Genomic DNA, 23043 nt, shown 5'->3' with positions numbered 1-23043 from the left:
GCTCTCTAAGGCCCCTTCCCAGTCTAGCATTCCACCACCTACACCCATGGCACTCCCTGCCTGAATTTCTACAGGCTCCAGTTGTGTCTTAGACTTCAGATGCCCCAAAGATTCTGGGTAGCGTCGAAAACAAACAAAAATGGGTGTGGCCAAGCTCTCCAGACTGCAAAGACGCTGACCTGGCCTCAATCTAGGCCGCAGTCTCCGCCATCGCTCTTTCGGAGGTGGAGCAGTCACGCCTGCCAGTGTGGGCGCTCGATAGCTCGGCGGCCGGCTGGCGGGGCTTCGGCGCGGTACGGGGCGCGTTCCCAATCGCTGGCTCCCGCCGCACTCCAGGCTCCGAGCTTTCAGTCCCGCCCCGCGCGCGCCCCTCCCGTCGTCGCTACAGCCTGCGACTCTCAGCGCTGTGGGTCCGATAACTTGGCGAGGCTGGGACGGTCGCTGAGTCGTGGTCGTGGCGGACCCCGGGAGCGAGCAGTCGGGAATCCCCGCGGTGGAGGCGGCTCCCGGCGCGAGGGGGCGGTGTCCGTGCTGCCTGCTGGCTGCGAAGAACCACACACCGGGGCCTGCACTGTAAGTTGAGCGGCTTGAGGGTCCCCGGGGTGGTCGCGGCAGCGAAGCGGTGGAGGAAGCTGGGACCCGGGGAGCAGGAACGGGACGAGGGATTAGGTGATTTGGCCGAAGGGGCCGGAGCCCGCCGAGAAGGGGCTGAAGTGCGGCGCGGGGATGGCAGAGTAGCCGTGCACTCCGTCCTTCCTCTTGGGCTCCGGGAAAGTCTGGTTTCCCCCGTGCACAACAGGTAGGCGTGGACTCTGGCCGCCGGCGGGAGCCCCCAGGCTTGCGGGGAAGGTCGGAAGGTCGTAGCCCGCTTCGCCGGCGCGCCACTCCCCGGACCCGCCCTGGCGGCGCCCGCCGCGCCGGGGGTTGGCCGGGAGCGGGGCCCCAACCCGAGCTTCGGGAGAGGTTCTCCGATCGCCCGCGCGCAACCCTGGAGGCGCGTTTCCGGGAGCAGTGGAGTGGATTATGGATAGTGCCTTCTCGCAAGGAAAGTAAGCCTTTGCCGGGGTAGCATTTGCTTAGTACGAGGAAGCACTTCTTCTTACCCTACTTTCGGCCAGCACAGTGTCATTTCTAGAGGTTATAAAGTCTTTGGAAACTTTATGAAGCGCTTTACGGTATTTACTAGTCACAGTAATGTATACCTCCGATAAGGTAAGATGATTTTTGTAACTGTCAAGTCAGAGAATAGGTGTCAAATGATTTGCGCTCCTTTATTAAAGGTCATAGTTATACACTGTTTTTATGTGCGGTCCTTTATTCAACAAATACTCAGCATCTTTTATGTGCAGGCTCAGCGCCCTTAAGGAAGTTAACAGCCTAGAGAAGACGTGAAAAGGGAAAAAAGGGGCCCATAAGTAGGGTTCAGAACTTTATCAGAGAAAATACTCTGGTGAGATTATAGTGTAAGGAAAAAGTGTGCTTGGAGCTGGGATTAGGTGGATGGGGAAAGGAGAATTGCCCTGTTTCATTTTCAAACATTTTAGAAAGTATGTCTTTGAGAAAGTGGTTTTAGGTCAGCATTGAAGCCGAGATTTGTCTTACATTTTAATACCATAGATTTTTTCCCCGTTAATGAAATGGGTAAGCAGGCAGGGTTTATACCAAGAATAGTGACAGTTGGAAAAAGTACAGCTATTTTATATAGATAGTTATAGTATTGGAAGATTCCTAAACTGACGGGAGACCTGAATTTTAGCTTAAGCTCCTCCACTGCTGTTTACGGATCTTTGTTAACTTTTCTCTTCTTTTCTTTTTGTTTATCATTGTATCTGACTTAAGAACAGAAAATACATAATACAAAGTACCTTAAAATTTTTAGAAATTGCACTAATAATACGTTCTCTAAGGAAAAAATTTAAGAACTCTCGTCTTTAAGCAATACACCCATCTTCCTTTCTTCCATTCAGCTTTATTTCAGAAAGGGGATTGAGAGAGTTGATAACCTTTATGAGCTTTTCTTAATTATCATTTGAATAAAATAAAAGATTAAACTCTGGATTTGTTCAGGTCCCTTCATATTCTAAAATTCGTTTATTCTAAATCCTGATTAACCAGTTTAATGACATCGGCATTTTTTTAAAAAGGCTTTATTGACTCTTGTGTTTCATTAATTATCCATAGTATAGTTGATGGCTTTGAACAGCCTCTTCGTGGGACCTTAGTCCTCTCACAGAAAAGCATTTCTGCATTTTAAGGAGACTGCAGAAACTGTTATTAAACTTCATTTAAGAAATGAATTAACTGAGGCCTAAGGAATTAGTAGAGACTTGTTTATATCATTTAATTGAATCTTTTGTCTAGTTGTAGTGTTAAATTCTTTCGGTTACACTAGGGGTCAGCAATTGACAGGCTGTGGGTCAAATCCAGCCTGCTGCCAGTTTTTATAGATAATGTACTGGAACATAACCACACTCATCTATTTATGGGTTTATGTATTGTTTATGAGTAGTTATGATAGAGACTGTGTGGTCCACACAGCCTAAAATATTTACTCTCTGGTCCTTCACAGGAAAAAATTGCTGACCCTGGACTAGAACTCTGTAAACTCTTAATCACTGTATCTTTTGTGGGAGGAAGTAGGTTAAGTTCAGTTTTAATTCTCCATCTTTTTCATTATGTTAGGTGAACTACTGGATCCCATAAATGCTTCCACATCCTAGATGTGTAATGAGGGAAAAAGGTTATGCCTTTTCTGTTATATTTACCTAATAATTTTTAATTTCAGCAATTCTAGCCTTTTGGAAGGCTAGAGAAAGGGAAGGATTTTTACGTGTTTTCTAACAACTTTATAATTCTAGTTTTAATTTAGATCTGATGTGGAAATTTTTTTTCATTCAGTAAAGTCTCTTTTTAATATTTGTGTTTTTCACAAGTAACAGTAAGTTATTTTTACTCAGACTTTTTTTTTTACCATGAATCTAGTGACATTGATTAAAAGATCAGACAGAAAATTATTGACAGTGTAACTGTGAGCATGAAGTCAAATGTATATATACAGTAAGACCCAAATTGGAAATTGGAACCGTCTAAACAGATACCCAACAGATTGAAACTGGAGCATGTATCCTGAATCATGTTAGGGATTTTCTTTTAGTAGTAACAACTTAAAAGATAATTATTTCTAGAAAAGAAGCATAATATAGCCATATTAAAGTATTATGTTAGTGTTACCTGCCTAAGAAATTAGAGCTAATTATGTGACAGGAAAGAAGGAAAACTTGTATGAGGTGATATTTAAATATTTAAAGCAGAGTATATACTTTTGCTAATCTTAAAACCGTGGTATGGTTCTAACTTCACTAAATAAAATATTTTATATATGTACTTCTTTGTACTTATTTTCTAGATTATGCTTCTCTATGGATATACAACAGCATCTGTCTATATCCTTTTCTCTTGGGCTTGTAGATTTCTGTATGTTGAATATATGCATGTTTTTGTATATATATTCATAATAATACCTCACTTGTTCAATACATTTTTTATGTAAGTAAAATTATCAGGGGCTTCCCTGGTGGCGCAGTGGTTGAGAGTCTGCCTGCCGATGCAGGGGACACGGGTTCGTGCCCTGGTCCGGGAAGATCCCACATGCCACGGAGCGGCTGGGCCCGTGAGCCATGGCCACTGAGCCTGCGCATCCGGCGCCTGTGCTCCACAATGGGAGAGGCCACAACAGTGAGAGGCCCGTGTATCGCCAAAAAAAAAAAGATTATCAGAAAATTGAAATTACCCATTGAAATGCACAAAAATTTTTAAAAGATATTTTGGGAGGAAATCTGCAAAGCAAAAAAACAAAAAAGATAAGAAAAGTATATGCAGGTATAAAATCCCGTAAACTTAGAGTCCAAAAGGCTTTTTTCTTAACTCATTTGGCAGCAAAACATCACCTGAGCTGATATGAAGCTATTTATAGTCATTATTTATCCCACCTTTATGTGAATGTTTATCTTTTGCTGCAGAAATATCAGTGAGTTTGATTATGGAGTGCTGCCCCAGAGCAACTAGGGGTTAGAGGTAATAGATGGTATGTTCAGTGTATTACTTGGGTGGGCCATGATGGTGGCAGCCAGAAAGCAGAGGAATAATGGAGTTGTTCCAGGGAGCTGCACTTGCAACGTTAAGAGCCTACTTAGGCATCTGGCAGGGAGTAGGAAGCAGTGTCTGCTAAAAAACAAGAACCCTCAGGTAGGGCTCCAAGAGAGTCAGAGCTGTAGCTAAATTATAGACTAGGCATTTCATAAGATATGTTGTAAATTAGAAGTGGGAACCGTGAGGAAAAGCCAAGATGTCAGACCATAGTGTGCATTAAGGGTGAATCTGTGAATGCTAACCAGCGTGCAAGAGCCATGAATAGTTAGAAGGGGAAAAAGGAGGGGATTCTATAGCAGGTGGACTCTTAATGGCTGACTAGGAAATCCTAGGTGGCAGATTTCATGAGCAGCAAAAACAGTGATATTTTGGAAAATTGAGCAAGGATTCCGGGCCTCTGATGAGCTGGGGGAATAATGGCATCTTGTGCACTTTGCTCTTGAACTAAGTATCCCCATGTTGCCTGCTTTTAAAATATCTGTATTAAATAGTATTTTGGTCACTTCCATCACTGATACCTGCCTGCTCTGACTTCTTCCTGCTCTCAGTGAGTTTGCTTCTTCACTTTTAATATGGTGCTCTACTCCACCCTAACTAGAATCCAGATAACTGGATTATTAGTCATGTCTAAACTAAACTAAGAATAAACTGACGTTGAGAGACAAGAAACTTACGTCAGTAAAGGTCATGATTTTTGAAACAATTGCTGTATATCTTCTTTTTTTTAAACTTGTTTTGTTTTTTATTGTACTTCTTGTTACTGGATTCATAATTAGGTACCAAGTAGTGAGATTGCTTAGATAGTGACTTTCAAATTGAGTGTGATAGGAGATATTAGAGTAAAATTTCTCTTTTAAAATTTGCCTTCTGGAATTCCAAAGTGAAATCTTTCTTCCCAGGGGGAGGTGGAAGAGTTGGTTTGTGGAATAAAGAGTGATAAAAATTGTCAAGAATAGCCAAAGACTAACCTAACACTGTTAGTACTTATTGATTTACTGTCTAGATGGAAAGGGCCCTCTGGAAGTTGATGTCTCTAGTAGACCTCACACTTTATCAAAAAGCCTAAAAGTATTGGAGACCTAAGATGAGAGTGAAATGATAAGAAAGAACAAAGTTATAAAGATTAGATGCTTCAGTGGGCATGGCAGTAACTGTCAGTAATAGCAGTGATTAGAGACTATATGAAGAGAATGTAGAAAGTAGTTGAAGGAACATGGACATTGAAACTAGACAGATGTAGGCGTTAATCTTTCTTCCACTTAAATAGCGTCTTCATGTTGGACAAATTGCTTAACTCATTATCCTCATCTGTAAAATGAGGATGATAATATCTGAGTCTCAGTGTTATGAAGATTAAATGAGATAGTGAATTAAAAGTTTCTAGTAAGTAAATCCTCAAGAAATGTTAGTTCCTTTTCCATCATTTCCTTATTAGAGTTGGTTCCTGCTGCTCAGTTCCCCTCCCCCTCCACCCATACTTCCTTTTACCCTTCAAGGTTTTCTCTTTTGTAATCTGCAAGGAGAATTCCCAGGGCTGGACATCAAATGGGGCCCCTATTGGCAATCTCCTTCATCGAATGCAGCTTCTGCCATTCTTCTTGTCCCTAATGGTAATCTACAGCACTTTGGAAAAACAAGAAAGGAAGGCAAAGGAAATTGCATCCCTACTTCTGGCCCTTTCTTACCCCAACTTATAAATTTCTGTATAACTCCTGTTTCTTTCCTATTCCATCCTAGCTTCTCTGTCCTATAGGATGTGCTCCCCATCAGTTTTTGGAGTTGAGCGTATCTGCCTTTCCTATTGACTTGTATTATGCAGTGGTGAGAAGCAACATTCTTGCCATTTCTACCAAGTTTGCAGGAAATATTGTTTGAATCTTGGTACACTGAATGTATTTTCATTATATAGTAAAACAAGGTATTAGTGCTGTGCCTGGGGCATGATGCAAGTTAGATTTTTGTCATATGACAAAATGGATTAAGTTGACAACATGGATTAAGTTGATTTTATGGGAATTGTATTCAGAATCCAAAAATGAAATTTTAAAATTTATGGTGCAACAAGCCATTTTTAGATTGTTAAAATTATGAATAATACAGATTTTTATGTGAACTGATAAATCTTAAATATACTAGGTTAATTAAAACTATTTTTTTCTTTACTCATATTCCAGGAGTAGAAAAGATTCTGTTTATATTTAGAATTCTGAATGTTAGATAATTTGATCCAAAATATTAATCAGAAATGGCTACTTTTTAAATAAATTTATTATTTTTTAAAATTTTATTTATTTTTGGCTGCGTTGGGTCTTCGTTGCTGCATGTGGGCTTTCTCTAGTTGCGGCGAGCGGGGCCTACTCTTTGTTGTGGTGCGCAGGCTTCTCATTGCGGTGGCTTCTCTTGTTGCGGAACATGGGCTCTAGGCACACAGGCGTCAGTAGTTTTGGCATGTGGGCTCTAGAGCGCAGGCTTAGTAGTTGTGGCGCATAGGCTTAGTTGCTCTGCAGCATGTGGGATCTTCCCGGACCAAGGCTCAAACCCGTGTCCCCTGTGTTGGCAGGTGGATTCTTCACCACTGCACTACCAGGGAAGTCCCAGAAATGGCTACTTTTAAGCAGAAGTGTGACATTGACTTGTTACGCATTCTTCTACTTCTTAAAAAATCCTATCACAGTATAAACGAAAGGGAATTTTAAATTTTTTGACTTACAATAGTCTTTAATGATTAGTATTTAAAGATTGTGTACTATAGAACACTGAGTTCACAGGGTTCCCAGCTGGGGAAAACAAGAAAAAGGTAAAGGTGGGGCAAAGGTTCATACTTAAAAGGTGTTGAGAAACATCGAGTGCCATATATATACTGGGTGGGCCAAAAGGTTCATTCAGTTTTTTCTGTAAGATAGCTCTAGTAGCACTTAGTTGTCTTTAACTTCATTTGAAACGATTTTGTTAGATTACATGTGAGAGCTGTCATATCTGCATGCATTTAAAAAAAGACTTATCAGGAATCCAGATTGCAAAAGAAGTAAAACTGTCACTGTTTGCAGATGACATGATACTATACTTGAAAATCCTAAAGATACCACCAGAAAACTACTAGAACTAACCAGTGAATTTGGTAAGGTTGCAGGATGCAAAATTAATGCACAGAAATCTCTGACATTCCTATACACCAACAACGAAAAATCAAAAAGAGAATTAAGGAAACACTCCCATTTACCATTGCAACAAAAAGAATAAAATACCAAGGAGTAAACTTGCCTAAGGAGGCAAAAGACTTGTACTCAGAAAACTATAAAACACTGATGAAAGGAATGAAAGATGACATAAATGGAGAAATATACCATGTTCTTGGATTGGAAGAATCAATATTTGAAGATGACTATACTACCCAAAGCAATCTGCAGATTCAGTGCAATCCCCATCAAACTACCAATGGCATTCTTCACAGAATTAGAACAAAAAATTTTACAATTCGTATGGAAACACAAAAGACCCCGAATAGCCAAATCAATCTTGAGAAAGAAAAATGGTGTTGGGGGAATCAGGCTCCACGACTTCAAACTATACCAAAAAGCTACAGTAATCAAGATAGTATGGTACGGGCACAGAAACAGAAATATACATCAGCGGTACAGGATAGAATACCCAGGGATAAACCCACACACACATGGGTACCTAATTTACAACAAAGGAGGCAAGAGCATACAATGGAGAAAAGACAGCCTTTTCAGTAAGTGGTGCTGGGAAAACTGGACAGCTACATGTAAAAGAATGAAATTAGAACACTACCTAACACCATACACAAAAGTGAACTCCAAATGGATTAAAGACTTAAATGTAAGACCAAACACTATAAAACTCTTAGAGGAAACATAGAAAAAACACTCTTTGACATAAACCACAGCAAGATCTTTTTTGACCCACCTTCTAGAGTAACGGAAATAAAAAGAAAAACAAATGGGACTTAATTAAAAGCTTCTGCACAGCAAAGGAAACCATAAACAAGACAAAAAGACAACCCTCAGATTGGGAGAAAATATTTGCAAATGAAACAACAAGGGATTAATCTCCAAAATATACAAACAGTTTATGGAGCTCAATATCAAAAAAACAAACAATGCAGTTAAAAAATGGGTGGAAGACCTAAATAGACATTTCACCAAGGAAGACATACAGACGGCCAAGAGGCACATGAAAAGATGCTTAACATCACTAATTATTAGAGAAATGCAAACCAGAACTACAATGAGGTATCACCTCACGCTGGTCAAACTGGCCATTATCAAAAAATACAGAAACAGTAAACGCTGGAAAGGGTGTGGTGAAAAGGGGACCCTCCTGCACTGTTGGTAGGAATGTAAATTGATACAACCACTATGGAAAACAGTATGGACCGTCTTTAAAAAACTAAAAATAGAACTACCACATGACCCAGCAATCCCACTACTGGGCATATATCCTGAGAAAACCGTAATTCAAAAAGAGTCATGTACCGCAGTGTTCATTGCAGCACTATTTACAATAGCCAGGACATGGAAGCAACCTAAATGTCCACTGACGGATGAATGGATAAAGAAGATGTGGCATATATATACAATGGAATATTACTCAGCCATAAAAAGAAACACAATTGAGCTATTTGTAGTGGGGTGGATGGACCTAGAGTCTGTTATACAGAGTGAAGTAAGTCAGAAAGAGAAAAGCAAATACCGTATGCTAATGCATATATGTGGAATCTTAAAAAAATGGTACTGATGAACCGAGTTGCAGTCCAGGAATAAAGATGTAGACATAGAGAACGGACTTGAGGACACGGGGTGGGAGGGGGAAGCTGGGGCGAAGTGAGAGTAGCATCGACATATGTACACCACCGAATGTAAAATAGTTAGCTAGTGGGAAACAGCAGCATAGAACAGGGAGATTAGCTGGCTGCTTTCTGATGACCTAGAGGGGTGGGCTATGGAGGATCAGAGGGAGGCTCAAGAGGGAGGGGATATGGGGACATACGTATGCATATGGCTGATTCACTTTGTTGTACAACAGAAACTAACACGGTATTGTGAAGCAATTATACTCCAATAAAGATCTATTAAAAAATAAAAAATAATAAAAGACATCAAAATTGGTGAATTTTTGTACAGCCATTTTAATATTGAAGATGGAAGAAAAACAACATTTTTGGCATATTATGCTTTATTATTTCAGGAAAGGTAAAAACACAACTGAAACAGAAAAAAAGATTTGTGCAGTGTATGGAGAAGGCGCTGTGACTGATCGAACATGTCAGAAGTGGTTTGCGAAGTTTCATGCTGGAGATATCTTGCTAGATGATGCTCCACAGTCAGGTAGACCAGTTGAAGTTGCTAGTGATCAAATCGAGACATTAACTGAGAACCATCAACCTTATATGAGGTGGGAGATAGCCGACATACTCAAAATATCCAAATCAAGTGTTGAAAATCATTTGCACCATCTTGGTTATGTGAATCACTTTGATGTTTGGGTTCCACATAATTTAAGCCAAAAAAACCTTCTTGACCGTATTTACATATGCGATTCTCTGCTGAAATGTAATGAAAACGTGCCGTTTTTAAAACAAATTGTGATGGGAGATGAAAAGTGGATACTGTACAACAATGTGGAACAGAAGAGATCGTGGGGCAAGCAAAGTGAACCACTACCAACTACACCAATGGCTGGTCTTCATCCAAAGAAGGTGATGTGTATATGGTGGGGTTGGGAGGGAGTGCTCTATTATGAGCTTCTTCTGTAAAACTAAACGATTAATTCTAACAAGTACTGCTCCCAATTAGACCAACTGAAAGCAGCACTCAACAGAAAGCATTCGGAGTTAGTCAACAGAAAACGCATCATCTTCCATCAGGATAACGCATGACCGCATGTTTCTTTGATGACCAGGCAAAAACTGTTACAGCTTGGCTGGGAAGTTCTGATTCATCTGCTGTATTCACCAGATATTGCACTTTCGGATTTCCATTGATTTCGGGCTTTGCAAAATTCTCTTATTGGAAAAAAATTCAGTTCCCTGGAAGACTGTAAAATGCACCTGGAACAGTTCTTTTCTCAAAAAGATAAAAAGTTTTGAGAAGATGGAATTATGAAGTTGCCTGAAAGATGGCAGAAGATAGTGGAACAAAAGGGTGAATACATTTTTCAATGAAGTTCTTGGTGAAAATGAAAAGTGTGTCTTTTATTTTTACTTAAAAAACTGAAGGCACTTTTTTGCCCACCCTATATATATTTTATGTGTGTGTACACACACACACACACACGCTTCTGGCAATACGTAGTGCACATTACCATATTACATGTGTGGGGACCCTCTGTAGGAAGGAAAACTGCCAACTTGGCATTTCCCAAAATGATTTGGATTTGGATTTGGATTCTGCTCCCTCACACACAACACTTATCCTCATTTCCTCATTCTTTGGCACTATTGTTCTACAAAACACTCTTTAGGAAACACTGCTTTACCTATGGCACGCCCTCGACGTTTAAGATTTATGTACTTATAGTTTCCATAATTATAATTGTTAATAAGAGCCTAATACTCTTTGAAAATGTCAAACTTAAGTTAACCATTTCTCTAATGTTGGACTTTCAGGTTTCCAGTTTTCACTTTTCATAGTGCTGTAATCAACACTTACGCTTGTGATATTTTCCTTTTTCTTTCTCTGGCATGAATTTTCAAAAGCTGATGCTTTTGACAAATGGTTTTGATATTTCTATGGCTTCTTTATATTTTCCAAAAGAGTGGAATCTGTTTGTACTGTCACTATGAATCTATCAGCTTTTCTAAAATCTCAGTATTGGCTATGAAGTTTTTATATTTATAATATTTAGTTTTAAAGTACGTATAATTTTGAATCACTCAGCTAAATCAAATCCTTACTGAGCTTAAATCAGTATTATACACTTAACATTTTAAAGTATTAACTAATGGTTAACTAATTTATTTTTAGGGTTATTACAGACAAGTAGAAAGACTAAATTCATGTCAAATACTAATATCATAGATTTGAATTTCATTGTCGTATTCCTGCTATTTTCTAAAGCAGTTTCAGTTGCTATGGGCTTATCTAAAAATAATAAAGTTAAATTTTTCTTACCCAATTTAATAGATGAATTATAGGAGAATAGGGGACACTAATCAGCTATTAAAATTATCTATATTATCTAGTCTCAGCATTCTTTACTTATAAATTAATAGTGCTAGTTTTTTTTGGGTTTTTTAAAGCGTTTTGGTTATTTTTGGTTAAAGAAAAACAGCCTTTTCCAAGGACAACAAAATGAACTTAACGTCAGAAGGAAACAGGGTGTGGGCTTCTTACAAGCCATTGCTCCAAAACTTGTATGTGATTTTCCTCCTGGAAAATCAGGGGTGATTGGCTAGCAGAGGGATGACTTTGGTGGTGAGTGGAGCTGCAGCCTACCCCTGGTCACCATTTTATAATGGTGATGTGAGGATTAAATGAAAAATCCATTTGTCACAGCACCCCAGCCTCCAGAGATTCTGATTAAGTTGGTTTAGGCTCAACTTCAGTATTTTTTAAAAGCAGCCAGAGGCTGTCATCAAAAAATCTACAAACAATAAATGCTGGAGAGGGTGTGGAGAAAAGGGAACCCTCCTGCACTGTTGGTGGGACTGTAAATTGATATAGCCACTATGGAGAACAATATGGAGGTTCCTTAAAAAACTAAAAATAGAACTGCCATATGACCCAGCAATACCACTACTGGGCATATACCCTGAGAAAACCATAACTCAAAACGACTCATGTACCACAATTTCATTGCAGCTCTCTTTACAATAGCCGGGACATGGAAGCAACCTAAGTATCCATTGACAGATGAATGGATAAAGATGTGGCACATATACGCAATGGAATATTACTCAGCCATAAAAAGAAATGAAATTGAGTTACTTGTAGTGAGGTGGATGGACCTGGAGTCTGTCATACAGAGTGAAGTAAGTCAGAAAGAGAAAAACAAATACTGTATGCTAACTCATATATATGGAATCTAAAAAAAAAAAGGTTCTGAAGAGCCTAGGGGCAGGACAGGAATAAAGACACAGACATAGAGAATGGACTTGAGGACACAGGGAGGGGGAAGGGTAAGCTGGGACGAAGTGAGAGTGGCATGGACATATATACATTACCAAATGTAACATAGATAGCTGGTGGGAAGCAGCCACATAGCACAGGGAGGTCAGTTCAGTGCTTTGTGACCACCTAGAGGGGTGGGATAGGGAAGGTGGGAGGGAGATGCAAGAGGGAGGAGATATGGGGATATATGTATATGTATAGCTGATTCACTTTGTTATAAAGCAGAAACTAACACACCATTGTAAAGCAATTATACTCCAATAAAGATGTTAAAAAACATTTTTTTAATTAAAAAAAAAAAAAGCAGCCAGAGTTGAGAAGCACTAGTCTGCATTGTTATAAGTCTACTGTCTTGACATGTTTAGCTTTTAATTTTGTTTACCAACCTCATCTGTATTGTTCCTTTTGCTGTTTTCCCAGTGCTGCCTTTTTAATTGTTTGACCCTTATCCTTGGAGGACTTGGAAGGTGAAACCTATTTTGTGATTTACTAAAAGGTGTAGGGGGAAATAGGGAGAGAATGAGCCCAAATATAAAGTAATGCCTCCCCACCCCACCCCCCGCCATGCCCTGTTTATTCCACACTTTTTGTCTCTTACATCTTAATGAAAAATGCTGTTTTTCCTTTTTTCCCCCTGTGGAAGGGCTTCCTAGCATTGAGGAAGGAGAATGAGCTTTGTTGCCAAAGAGACCTGGGTTCATTTTCAGCTCTACTGTTTATTGGCATGTAAGTTTTTTCTTCCATAAAATGGGGATGAGTAATGCCTTCGTTGCTTTCTTCCTTGTGATGATTAGAGGTGATATAAATTAAGCACCTAAAAGTTCCTGGCTCAGTGAGTAATAGCTACGGTTGTCAATTTGTGATTTGGGAATCTGTTTGGAAAGTGAAAGGCATTGCCGTGAACTACAGCAGGCAATACATTTGTCCTTCCCACTTGTGATGTTACGAAGATGATGCTAACAAATGGTATTATGGATTATAAAAGGAATCTAACAGAAGTTTAGTTTATTTATTGGTTTCTAAGGGTTTCATTTTAAAAGTTTTTAAATCATTAAAAATTTGGAGACTAGAGAAGATAGCATTACCCATAATGCTACTACTCTAATAATCATTGTTAACATTTTTGAATCATGATTTGGAAAAATACTAGGAGCATCTCACAATTTAAATGATGGCTAGAGAAGCCAAACATTTTATGAAGCATAACTATAATAATAGAAAAAGTGCTGTACCAAGAGAAGACAGTATAATCATGAAAGGCTTCCTGAAGGAAGGCTTTTTTTTTTAAGGTGAATTTTGAAATAGTTTATTGTAGGAAGAAGCAAGGTATTTCAGATTCAAAAATGGAATACAGACAGGATTTTAAAATCATTAAGAAGAAACTGTTAACTCTAGAATTATAAGTGATTTCCTTCAATATTCATTTTACCCTACAACCAGTGAAATACAGTGTGTCAGCAAACCAACTTTAAGACTGTGCCTAGGGATATTTAAAGTACAGTAACAGAAAGACCTCATTTTCTTTCTACCAAGGGCAACCTTCCTTAGGCAACATCTTAATTATGACCTAATGCTCTGTGTAACTTGTGAGTTCCTATTTTGTAACCTATAATTTTGCAAATCCTGAATCACAGGTCATAGGGAATAATAGGTCAGTAAAGAATGATCCATCTTCTTTCTAGATTAAATCTTGGGATTCAGAACGAACTGCCCAAAGTGTGTCACTTTTGCATGAGGATTGTTTTGAACTAAAGGCAGTCGAGATGCTGTGGGTTCAAGAGAAAATACTGCCCCTCCCATAACTACTTAGAAGAATTTAAATTTGGGATTTTTCCCAGAAAAGAGTTATTGCTGGAGATAATTTTAATCTAAGTAGACCCATCTCTATGTGAGAGCAAACATCTAGTTACCAAACATTTACTCTTCTTAATCGTCCTGTGAATGACTCTTCCTGCCCTTCGAAGCCCCAGGCCACTGTCCCATTCCTTAGCTTAGAATGGCATAATACCTTATTTTACCTTTCTGTCTTTCAACATTTCATGTATCTGGGGTCTTTGACCCTCTTGTGTATGGGGTTTCTGTATGTCCAGAAGTAAATTTTTCTCCTGTTAATCTGTCTCATGTCAATTTAATCTTAGACCATCCAGAAAAACCTAAAAGGGTAGAGGAAAGTTTCCTTCTTTCCCAACAAGCTAATTACTGTTTTGGGGTTTTGTTTTGTTTTTTGAAAGGAATAGGTTTTAAAAAGATTTATGTATGTACCTGAAGTATGGGAGATTCTTGAGAGGTTTTTTGTTTGTTTGTTTTACTGTATGCTTTTTGAACAATACTGAGAAGCTAAAGCCTGGAGGCTGAGTTGAAGCTGTTGTGATGTCTTTTAGACACGTGAGTTGAGAGTCAAAGAAAAGTAATTTAAATTTAAGTATGAGAAAGATTCCGAAACTTTAACTGCTTGATACATTCTGGAATTAGTTCCATTTACTGCTGAGTGGCTTATTCATTTTGTAAATTGTCTTTTAATGCTCTGGAAAGAAAAAAAAAACAAACCAATTCGACAAACCTATCTTATTTTGTGTTTGATGTTTTCTTTGCATGTATGTGATTTTTTTTCTCTTTTCTCTCTTCAAAATGACATAATAAATCATTTTAAAAAACTAAAACGACCAAAAAGATTAGGGAGACTTATTCCCCCCTGCATAAACTTCAGCATATGTTCCCAAAATAGTTCTGTAAACCCTATACAGATATGGTGATCATTTCATGTTTGCAAATGTCAAATCATTATGTAGTACACTTGAAACTAACATAATATTGCACATCAACTATATTTCAATAAAAATGAATGAATGAATAAATAAAATGCCTGGCTTCAAGGTGTTTGACAGGCTTGATTGGATAAAAGGGTAGCAGCATAGTATCTCGTGGTTAAAGCACATATATCTAGAGTCAGATTGCTGAAGTGTATGACCAGGTTCTGTGTGACCTTAGGAAAGCTACTCAACTTCTCTGTGCCTCAATGTCCTCATCTTAAAATAGTGCTAATAAAAATAGCTACCCAAGGACAGTTTTGCGAATTAATTATTCAAGAAAATGTAAAGCGCTTGGAGTAGTGCCTGGACTATAATGAGTGATCAATAAATAATTAGTTTCTGTCAAAAATAATGGCTGGCATTACAGTTGGCACACAACAGTTTGATGGAATCTTTTTTTCAAGTAGCATAACTGTACCTTGAAAAATATATTGATATATATGTTCACTTTTAATAAACTAATCACTTTGTAATCTCAACAAACATAAAAATGGAAAATAAGAGAAAAACTAGAAAAATAAGCATCCTTCAGGTATATATAGCCATAGGGTTGTGGTTAGATTAAAACATAACGGTAGATTGACTTCGTTTGTATTCATCATCCTAAAGTGAAACTGTAGGTTAGAGCAGGAGCATCTGTTATTTGCAAAATGCATTTGCTTCTCTCACTGATGGTAGGTATGTGGAGATTGCAGGTGCATTTTAGATTTGGGGGTTTAGATGTGGGATTACCAGTGTGAATTGTCTGCTTCTTTTAGGAGTGATTTATATGAGGGATGTGTTGAGGGCATTGTAGATAACTTTATGCCCTGCTTATGATCTCAACCTTTTACTGAATTATTTATTATTGCATTGTGTTAGCTATTTTGCTTCTTGATAGATCATTTTACACCACAATATTGCTGCTGCCTAAGGAAAAAAATGTCTCTTGAGCAGTCCTAATGACCTCTAAAAAGGGTAATTTGATTCTTGAGATTTTGAGTTGCCCTGGTGGTTATAAGAAGTTTTCTCTATGATACTCAGGTTTTTTTTTCCTCTCACAGTCATAGATACTGAGTGCAAACTTGCTTTTCACCTTCGGTACACTTAGTAGCTTTCTTCTGGAAATTATTTCTGTAACATTTATTAACTTTATCCTTAATTGTATGTATTTTGGTCAGTTCACTTCGATAATTTAAGAAAGTAAAGGAGGGTTTTTTATTATTTTTTTTGCGGTATGTGGGCCTCTCACTGTTGTGGCCCCTCCCGTTGCGGAGCACAGGCTCCGGACGCGCAGGCTCAGCGTCCATGGCTCACGGGCCCAGCCGCTCCGCGGCATGTGGGATCTTCCCGGACCGGGGCATGAACCCGTGTCCCCTGCATCGGCAGGTGGACTCTCAACCACTGCGCCACCAGGGAAGCCCAAAGGAGGGTTTTTTAAACAAGAAGCTAAAATTCACGTTATCTTTATAAAAGTAAATTTGTTAGCATGGTTGTTTATATTGTTCTTGTTCCTCAAGATTGACATTTATGAAAATAATCTAATGTACACTTCTGTTTTGTTTTGAGGGCAGTTGGTGCTAGGTCATGGGTGGCACTGGGCGTGTGGGCAGGACTAATTAGGGAGGGACAACCCAGATGGCTAAAAGCAGCACATAGGTTTGAGAAGACAGTGGTGATCAAAGCTGTCTTTTGGCCTCTGGGGCAGCGTCATAGTGAAAATATAGGATATTAACCCAAGCCATAGGACGAAAGTAAGGTAAAGAGTAGGGGTTGAAAACTTGAATACCCATAGAAGTTGGCAAATAATGTAAGTGAATGAGGCAGTCTAGCTGGTGACTGTGCCTGATGGAGAGTCCCTGCCCCTCTTAGATTCCGTCATTCATTGCGGTATGGGATATGGACCCAGATTTTTGTGTAAAATCTTGTGTTTAAATGTTAGTAACTAATTTTTTTCCCTAGTACGTACATTGCAGGCCCAATTTAGCCAACAGGGTACCAGTTTGCGACTACTGTCTTTTAGAGGGGCTCTTTTACTTATTTAACAATAATGATGATGTGATACTCTAGGTAATTTTATACCCATAAACTTTCTTGGAGAAAAAAATAAAGGAAAGAAAAGCCTTCCCATGTCTCTCCCATCTGATTTTCTAATACATCTTGCTGGCTTCTCTACAAAAGATTGAGATTTATTTAGGGGAATATGAGCTCTGTATTTTATATGGTTTAGTTTAATTACCTGTAGCATTCTGTCTGTATTTCAGTGCAGTTCCAATTACCTGTTTCTGTTCAGCTTGGAGTTTTATTTATAAGGTATCAAATTTATTTTTGATACATCAATGAATAGGAGTATCCATCTTATATGTATATGGTACTGTCTCTGTCATTTAATGTTCTTGATGATAGCTGTTACTCCTGTAAGTAGTAGTAATGATTTTTTCTAAAGCCAACTTACGTTTTTTAAAAAATTTCTCTTCTTAAATAATTTTTCCAACTTTTTATTGTGATCTTTTAAAAAATACAGAAAAATTAAAGAACAGTAAAATGGTTACTCACATACCCACTACCAACATTCAGCTGTTAACATTTTGCCATATTTTATGGCTAATTGATTGATGTACTTAACCATTTGAAAATGAGTTACAGACATCATGGTGTTTTACTGCCGTATACTTGAGCATGCACCTAGAAATAAAAAATTCCATAACCACAAATGCCATCTTATAGATTTGTGTATGTGTGTATGTATTGTGCACACATGCTTATGTGTTGTATATAAGCAACACAGGAACTAGAGTGTACCCAGGAGATGATCATGAATCTGAAACAAAACAAAACCTCCTCTGTCTTACGTTGATTATTTCCTGCAACAGAAGTGAAGGCTACACTGGATCTGGGTCAGAGCAGACATGATCTTTATTGCTATGATCCCCAGACAACATCCATCCAAGTGCCTTCAGAAACATGAGTTTGCTTTCACAGCAAGGCTCTCAGCGATAAGGAGACTATATACTTGTTGGGATGGGACTCTTTCCCAAAACTCCTAGCCTCAGGCAGTGTCTTTGTTAGATTGGGAGAACAGGTTTTAATAGGAATAAGTCCCTCTGCTCCTTGAATCTACAGGTAAATGACAGGTTATTTATGGAGGCAAAGATCCAGAGAGACATCAAGCTTTCCTATAGAATTTTAGCAGGAGGTCTGGAGATTTGGTCATTTGTTAATATGTACCCATGACCCATTTTAGTAAAAAGGTGCTTATGCTACAGAGAAAACTGAAAATCTTGAGTAGTCTAACCTTAAAATTTTCAAAATTTTAATGGAACGTCTCTTCTGTTTAGCAGCTTTTTGCATGTGAATGTCAATACTCCTACTCTGTTTTCCTGTCTGCTCTCTAAAAAAGGGGTTTTGTGTCAGTATTAACTAGGGTTTACTATTGGGATTTTCCCAGTTTCACCCTAGAGCTGTTACAAAAGATGTCTCCATTTATTTATGCTTTGTGCTTTTCTGTGGAAGATTTCCAGTATTGTGATTGTGTTCCTTTTCACCCTCCTTTTAAAATATTATTTTCCTCTATTATAGGTTTTTTTCCTTAGGTATATTGACCGAAGTTTAATGAGAAGAATCGTGACCAGCTAGGAGAATTTTCTGCAAGGAATGGAATTAGCTCATAGCTTACTGCTGAATGAAGAAGCATACAATCAACTGGGTGACGTTCAGAAGGCAGAGTTTATTTTTGATTGGTTGAGATATTTGGAGAAGCTCTTGCTAGCAACAAGCAGGGTGAGTAAAATTGCAAAAACTGTTTTTTGAGGTTTTTTTTACTTGCCAGATAATGTTTAAGTTCCTTTGATTTGATATTCTAGTTCTGTCCAGTATAACCTAAATTAGCTTTCAAAGGTTAGACCTTAGTAAGACTTTATATTGAAATAGGAGGTTTCTTCTGTTCAAAAGAGCAGGAAGAAATTAGCCAGTTATTTGTAGTATTACTTTCAAATATATTAAAAACTAACTACAGAGCACATTGTGTTAGATTTCATTAGCATTGTCTTCTGTACCTTGTGTCACTCCACATGCATGACATCCTGGTGCAGTATAGCGCTAAATAATGTGATGGGAGTTTCACGTTTAAAAAAAGTGTGAACTCTTTAAGGGGAGTAAGAATTGAGGAGCCTTTGAGTAAACACATTCCCTTTTAAAAGTTTATGAAATGGCTACCAGAAAGTGAAGACTAATCACTCATACCCTTTACCGACATTCAGCAGTTGTTAACATTTTGCCATGTTTAACTGTTTTACAGAGCCATGTGAGTTGCTACTTTACTTCTAATACTTTTGCATACATCTCCTAAAAATAAAGATATTCTACAGAATGACAGCACCCTATGTAATGCAGAAATGGTGCAAAGACTACTCATGGAGACATTTAGAATTTAACAAATGACAAAAATCCATACACTAAATTAACAAATATTTTATGGTGGAAGTTTAGGCCTCAGGGAGCACCTGAATACCATTACCACTGTGATGATATTCTGTACTCCTTTTTCAGAGCGTAGACAAGTAAAATGGAGTCACACTATCGGCATTTAGATGCATAAGCTTGCGAAAAGAAAATTGCAGTAAACTTAGAAAATGATCTGAGTAAAACAGGTAACCCATTACAAGATCAGCTCTGGTGATAGGTTTTAGGTTGCTGCTTATTGATGCAGATATATATTGGGCAGAGGCTTAAGAACTAAGAAGCTCTAGTTAAGATATAAATTTGCTCTACTTTTCAAACCTAAGAAGAAGGACATAGAAAAAATAGAGCCCTTGTCTTTGTTCACAAAGACTCCAGTATATTGTAGTTCAGAATTTATTTTTTGGAGATATCAGCAGGGCAACAAACTACCTGTTAATGAGGTGTAATAGCCATGCCACCAACTTATTTGTACTATTTAATCAAAATAATTTTGCATTTTTCTAGAGGCTTTTAGTTAGTTCTTAATTATATGAAAGAAAAATCATATTAGAGGATTATGTGTAATTATGTTGACTTGAATTATCTTTGTTACCTTCCTTTTTAGAGTGATGTAAGGGAGAAACAGAAAACTCTCGTGGAACAGCTGCTATCTTTGTTGAACAGCTCCCCAGGGCCTCCTACTCGCAAACTCCTTGCTAAGAATCTAGCCATTCTTTATAGTATTGGAGATACATTCTCTGTTTATGAGACAATCGATAAATGTAATGATCTTATTCGAAGCAAAGATGATTCTCCAAGTTATCTTCCCACCAAACTGTAAGTTAAATGTTAAAACTGAACATAAAAGAGTTCTTCTTTGTATCATTTTTATAAAGAACCCAAACTTTGCTCTACAGTAGAAATGAACACAACATTGTTCATCATCTGTACTTCAGTAAAATAAGTCTTTAAAAAAAAAAAACCCCTGGACTTCCCTGGTGACGCATTGGTTAAGGATCCACCTGCCAGTGCAGGGGACACGGGTTCAATCCCTGGTCCTGGAAGATCCCACATGCCGCGGAGCAACTAAGCCCATGCACCACAACTACTGAGCCCACACGCTACAACTACTGAAGCCTGTGTGCTCTAGGGCCCCCGTGCCACAACTGCTGAGCCTGCATGCTGCAACTACTGAAGCCTGCACGCCTAGAGCCCGTGCTCTACAACAAGAGAAGCCACCTCAGTGAGAAGCCCGCGGACTGCAAACAGGGTAGCCCCTGCTCGCCGCAACTAGAGAAAGCCCACGCGCAGCAACAAAGACCCAATGCAGTTAAATAAAAAAATATATATTAAAAAAAAAAAGAACCCAAACTACTTGATAATTATTATGAAACTGAATACAAATTGTTTTACTCATTTTTTAAAGAATCTGACTTTCAGAAAGATCTAACATTTTCCCATGGACTGAGAAACAGTTCTTTTAAAAAATGCTTTAGGGCTTCCCTGGTGGCGCAGTGGTTGGGAGTCCGCCTGCAGGGGACGCGGGTTCGTGCCCTGGTCCGGGAGGATCCCACATGCCGCGGAGTAGCTGGACCCGTGGGCCATGGCTGCTGGGCCTGCGCGTCCAGAGCCTGTGCTCCGCAACGGGAGAGACCATGTCAGTGAGAGGCCCGCGTACAGCAAAAAAAAAAAAAAAATGCTTTAGACATTTGAAGCTTAGATTTGGGGATCAAAACTGTCTGATAAAAATTTTAGCAGTTGAGGGACTTCCCTGGTGGTCCAGTGGTTAAGACTCCAAGCTCCCAATGCAGGCGGCCCGGGTTCGATCTCTGGTCAGGGAACTAGATCCCTCACACTGCAACGAAGATCCCACGTGCCAAAACTAAGACCCGGTGCAGCCAAATAAATAAATAAATATATAAAAATAAACAAATAAAATTTACTTTTAGCAGTTGAGTGTTTAAGGCACAAGTATTTTAAATTCTTCACGTTTTGTATGTTCTTTTAGTTTATTAATTCTTAGTAGTGAAAATTAATAGTAAATATATAGGAAAATACTCTTCTAAGATCCTAAAAGAACAACTTAGTTTCTTTTTCCGTAGGACTCAGTTCATTTTATCACCTGTTTTTTAGAGAAGGCAATTTGCCATGTATGGTTGCATAGTACTAATGTTATAGAAATTTTTATTTATTTAATTTTTAGCTTATAGTAGAATGTATTTTCCCATAAAGTTTTCAGACTTTATGGGAATGAGAACATTGTTCTTTTTCTTTTACCTTTAAGACCATCTTTGATTATCTGATATATGAAGCTCAGTTCTATTAAAAATTATTTTGTAAAAAATTTGAGGGGATGGAAGCTTTGGGCTGAGATTTAGATTAGTTGAAGATATATCTTTTTAAAATTCTTGTATTGAAAATGTAATTATTTGATACTCACCTAAGTGTCATTCCCTAGGATTTAACAGTGGAATAGATTCTGGGAAATTTTATCCTTTAAAAGTAAAATTAAGTAGTCATCTTGACGTGTGCTAAGATCCTTTTATTCCTGTTTTTTCATTCATGACTAATTTCTAATTTAAATGTCGTTCCAGCGCCGCTGTGGTGTGTTTGGGTTCCTTGTATAAGAAGTTGGGTAGAATACTGGGTAACACCTTTACTGATACAGTGGGCAATATTCTTAAAGCTATGAAGAGTGCAGAGGTAAATACAGACTTTAATGGTTTCTTAAGTCAATAAAAGAGCTTTACCTATGACAAGCATACATAGTATGTATGTAAATATATCCATAAATGACATTCTAGGTAGTGCACATATGTACTTTGTATATTGAATCTTTATTAGAAAAGCAATCGTGCAATAAGATTTTGTGTATTAAGATAAATTCAAATGGGCACAAACTAAGGTGTTTCTCTGGCAGACCCATCCCTGCTCCCTCTTCTTGCATCACCTTTTCCATCTGATACTACTTACTAGTGCCAGAGCAAGTGCTTGTCACCAAGGATCCAGATACGTAGTTGGTAACTACCATATACCTGATGGATGGATTAATATTGTACCAGCATCAGAAGGGTGTAAGGAATAAAATCAGGGTAGGAAAGAGTGTGGAGGACATAAGCATGACTAGGGTCAGGGTAACCTTTCAGTCGCCAGGATATATATTGTCAGCCTTAGCCTTATTGATTTGTTGGCATCATTTACCATTGTGAAACACCCTTTGTTTTTGTAACTTTCTTTATTGGACTTCCAAGATATACTGTAATTTCTTGCCAACTATAGTTTAACAAGTTTTGAAATTAAAGCATTTGTATGTTTGTATATCAAAAATTTTAAGTCTGTGGTACCTTATATTTAAGGATAACTCAGCACCTTTAAATATAAAAAAATCACACCAGTTCCTGTTCTTACCTTGCTTGGAAAAAGTCTAGAGAACAGCCCTGAAACAATTTATAAAAATGCTGGCCTGTCAGACACATTTCTTTTTAACTGTATCAAGATAAAACATGGGAAAATTCAAATGTAAAATCTGCCAA

General features: G+C 38.3%; 1 protein-coding gene across 5 annotated transcripts in view; it reads left to right on the top strand.

Annotated features, from left to right (window-relative positions):
• The first annotated feature begins 343 nt into the window (after positions 1-343).
• The window catches only part of HEATR5A (HEAT repeat containing 5A), a 111884-nt gene continuing 89184 nt past the window's right edge, over positions 344-23043 (top strand). For 3 of the 5 annotated variants that reach the window (XM_030854727.2, XM_030854729.2, XM_030854723.2), the window contains exons 1-4: positions 345-573; positions 18650-18850; positions 20136-20347; positions 22105-22213. In XM_030854727.2, the coding sequence (XP_030710587.1) occupies positions 18725-18850; positions 20136-20347; positions 22105-22213 (447 nt within the window). In that variant the 5' untranslated portion in view covers positions 345-573; positions 18650-18724. Of the gene's footprint in view, positions 574-12924; positions 13008-18649; positions 18851-20135; positions 20348-22104; positions 22214-23043 lie in introns of all 5 variants that reach the window. The other 2 variants (XM_030854724.2, XM_030854728.2) reach the window with 2 other exon arrangements.

The sequence above is a fragment of the Globicephala melas genome, chromosome 2, assembly GCF_963455315.2.
Source record: "Globicephala melas chromosome 2, mGloMel1.2, whole genome shotgun sequence".
NCBI classification, from domain to species: domain Eukaryota; kingdom Metazoa; phylum Chordata; class Mammalia; order Artiodactyla; family Delphinidae; genus Globicephala; species Globicephala melas.
Note: the sequence above shows the minus strand (reverse complement) of the source record. Positions and strands in the feature narration are given on the sequence as shown.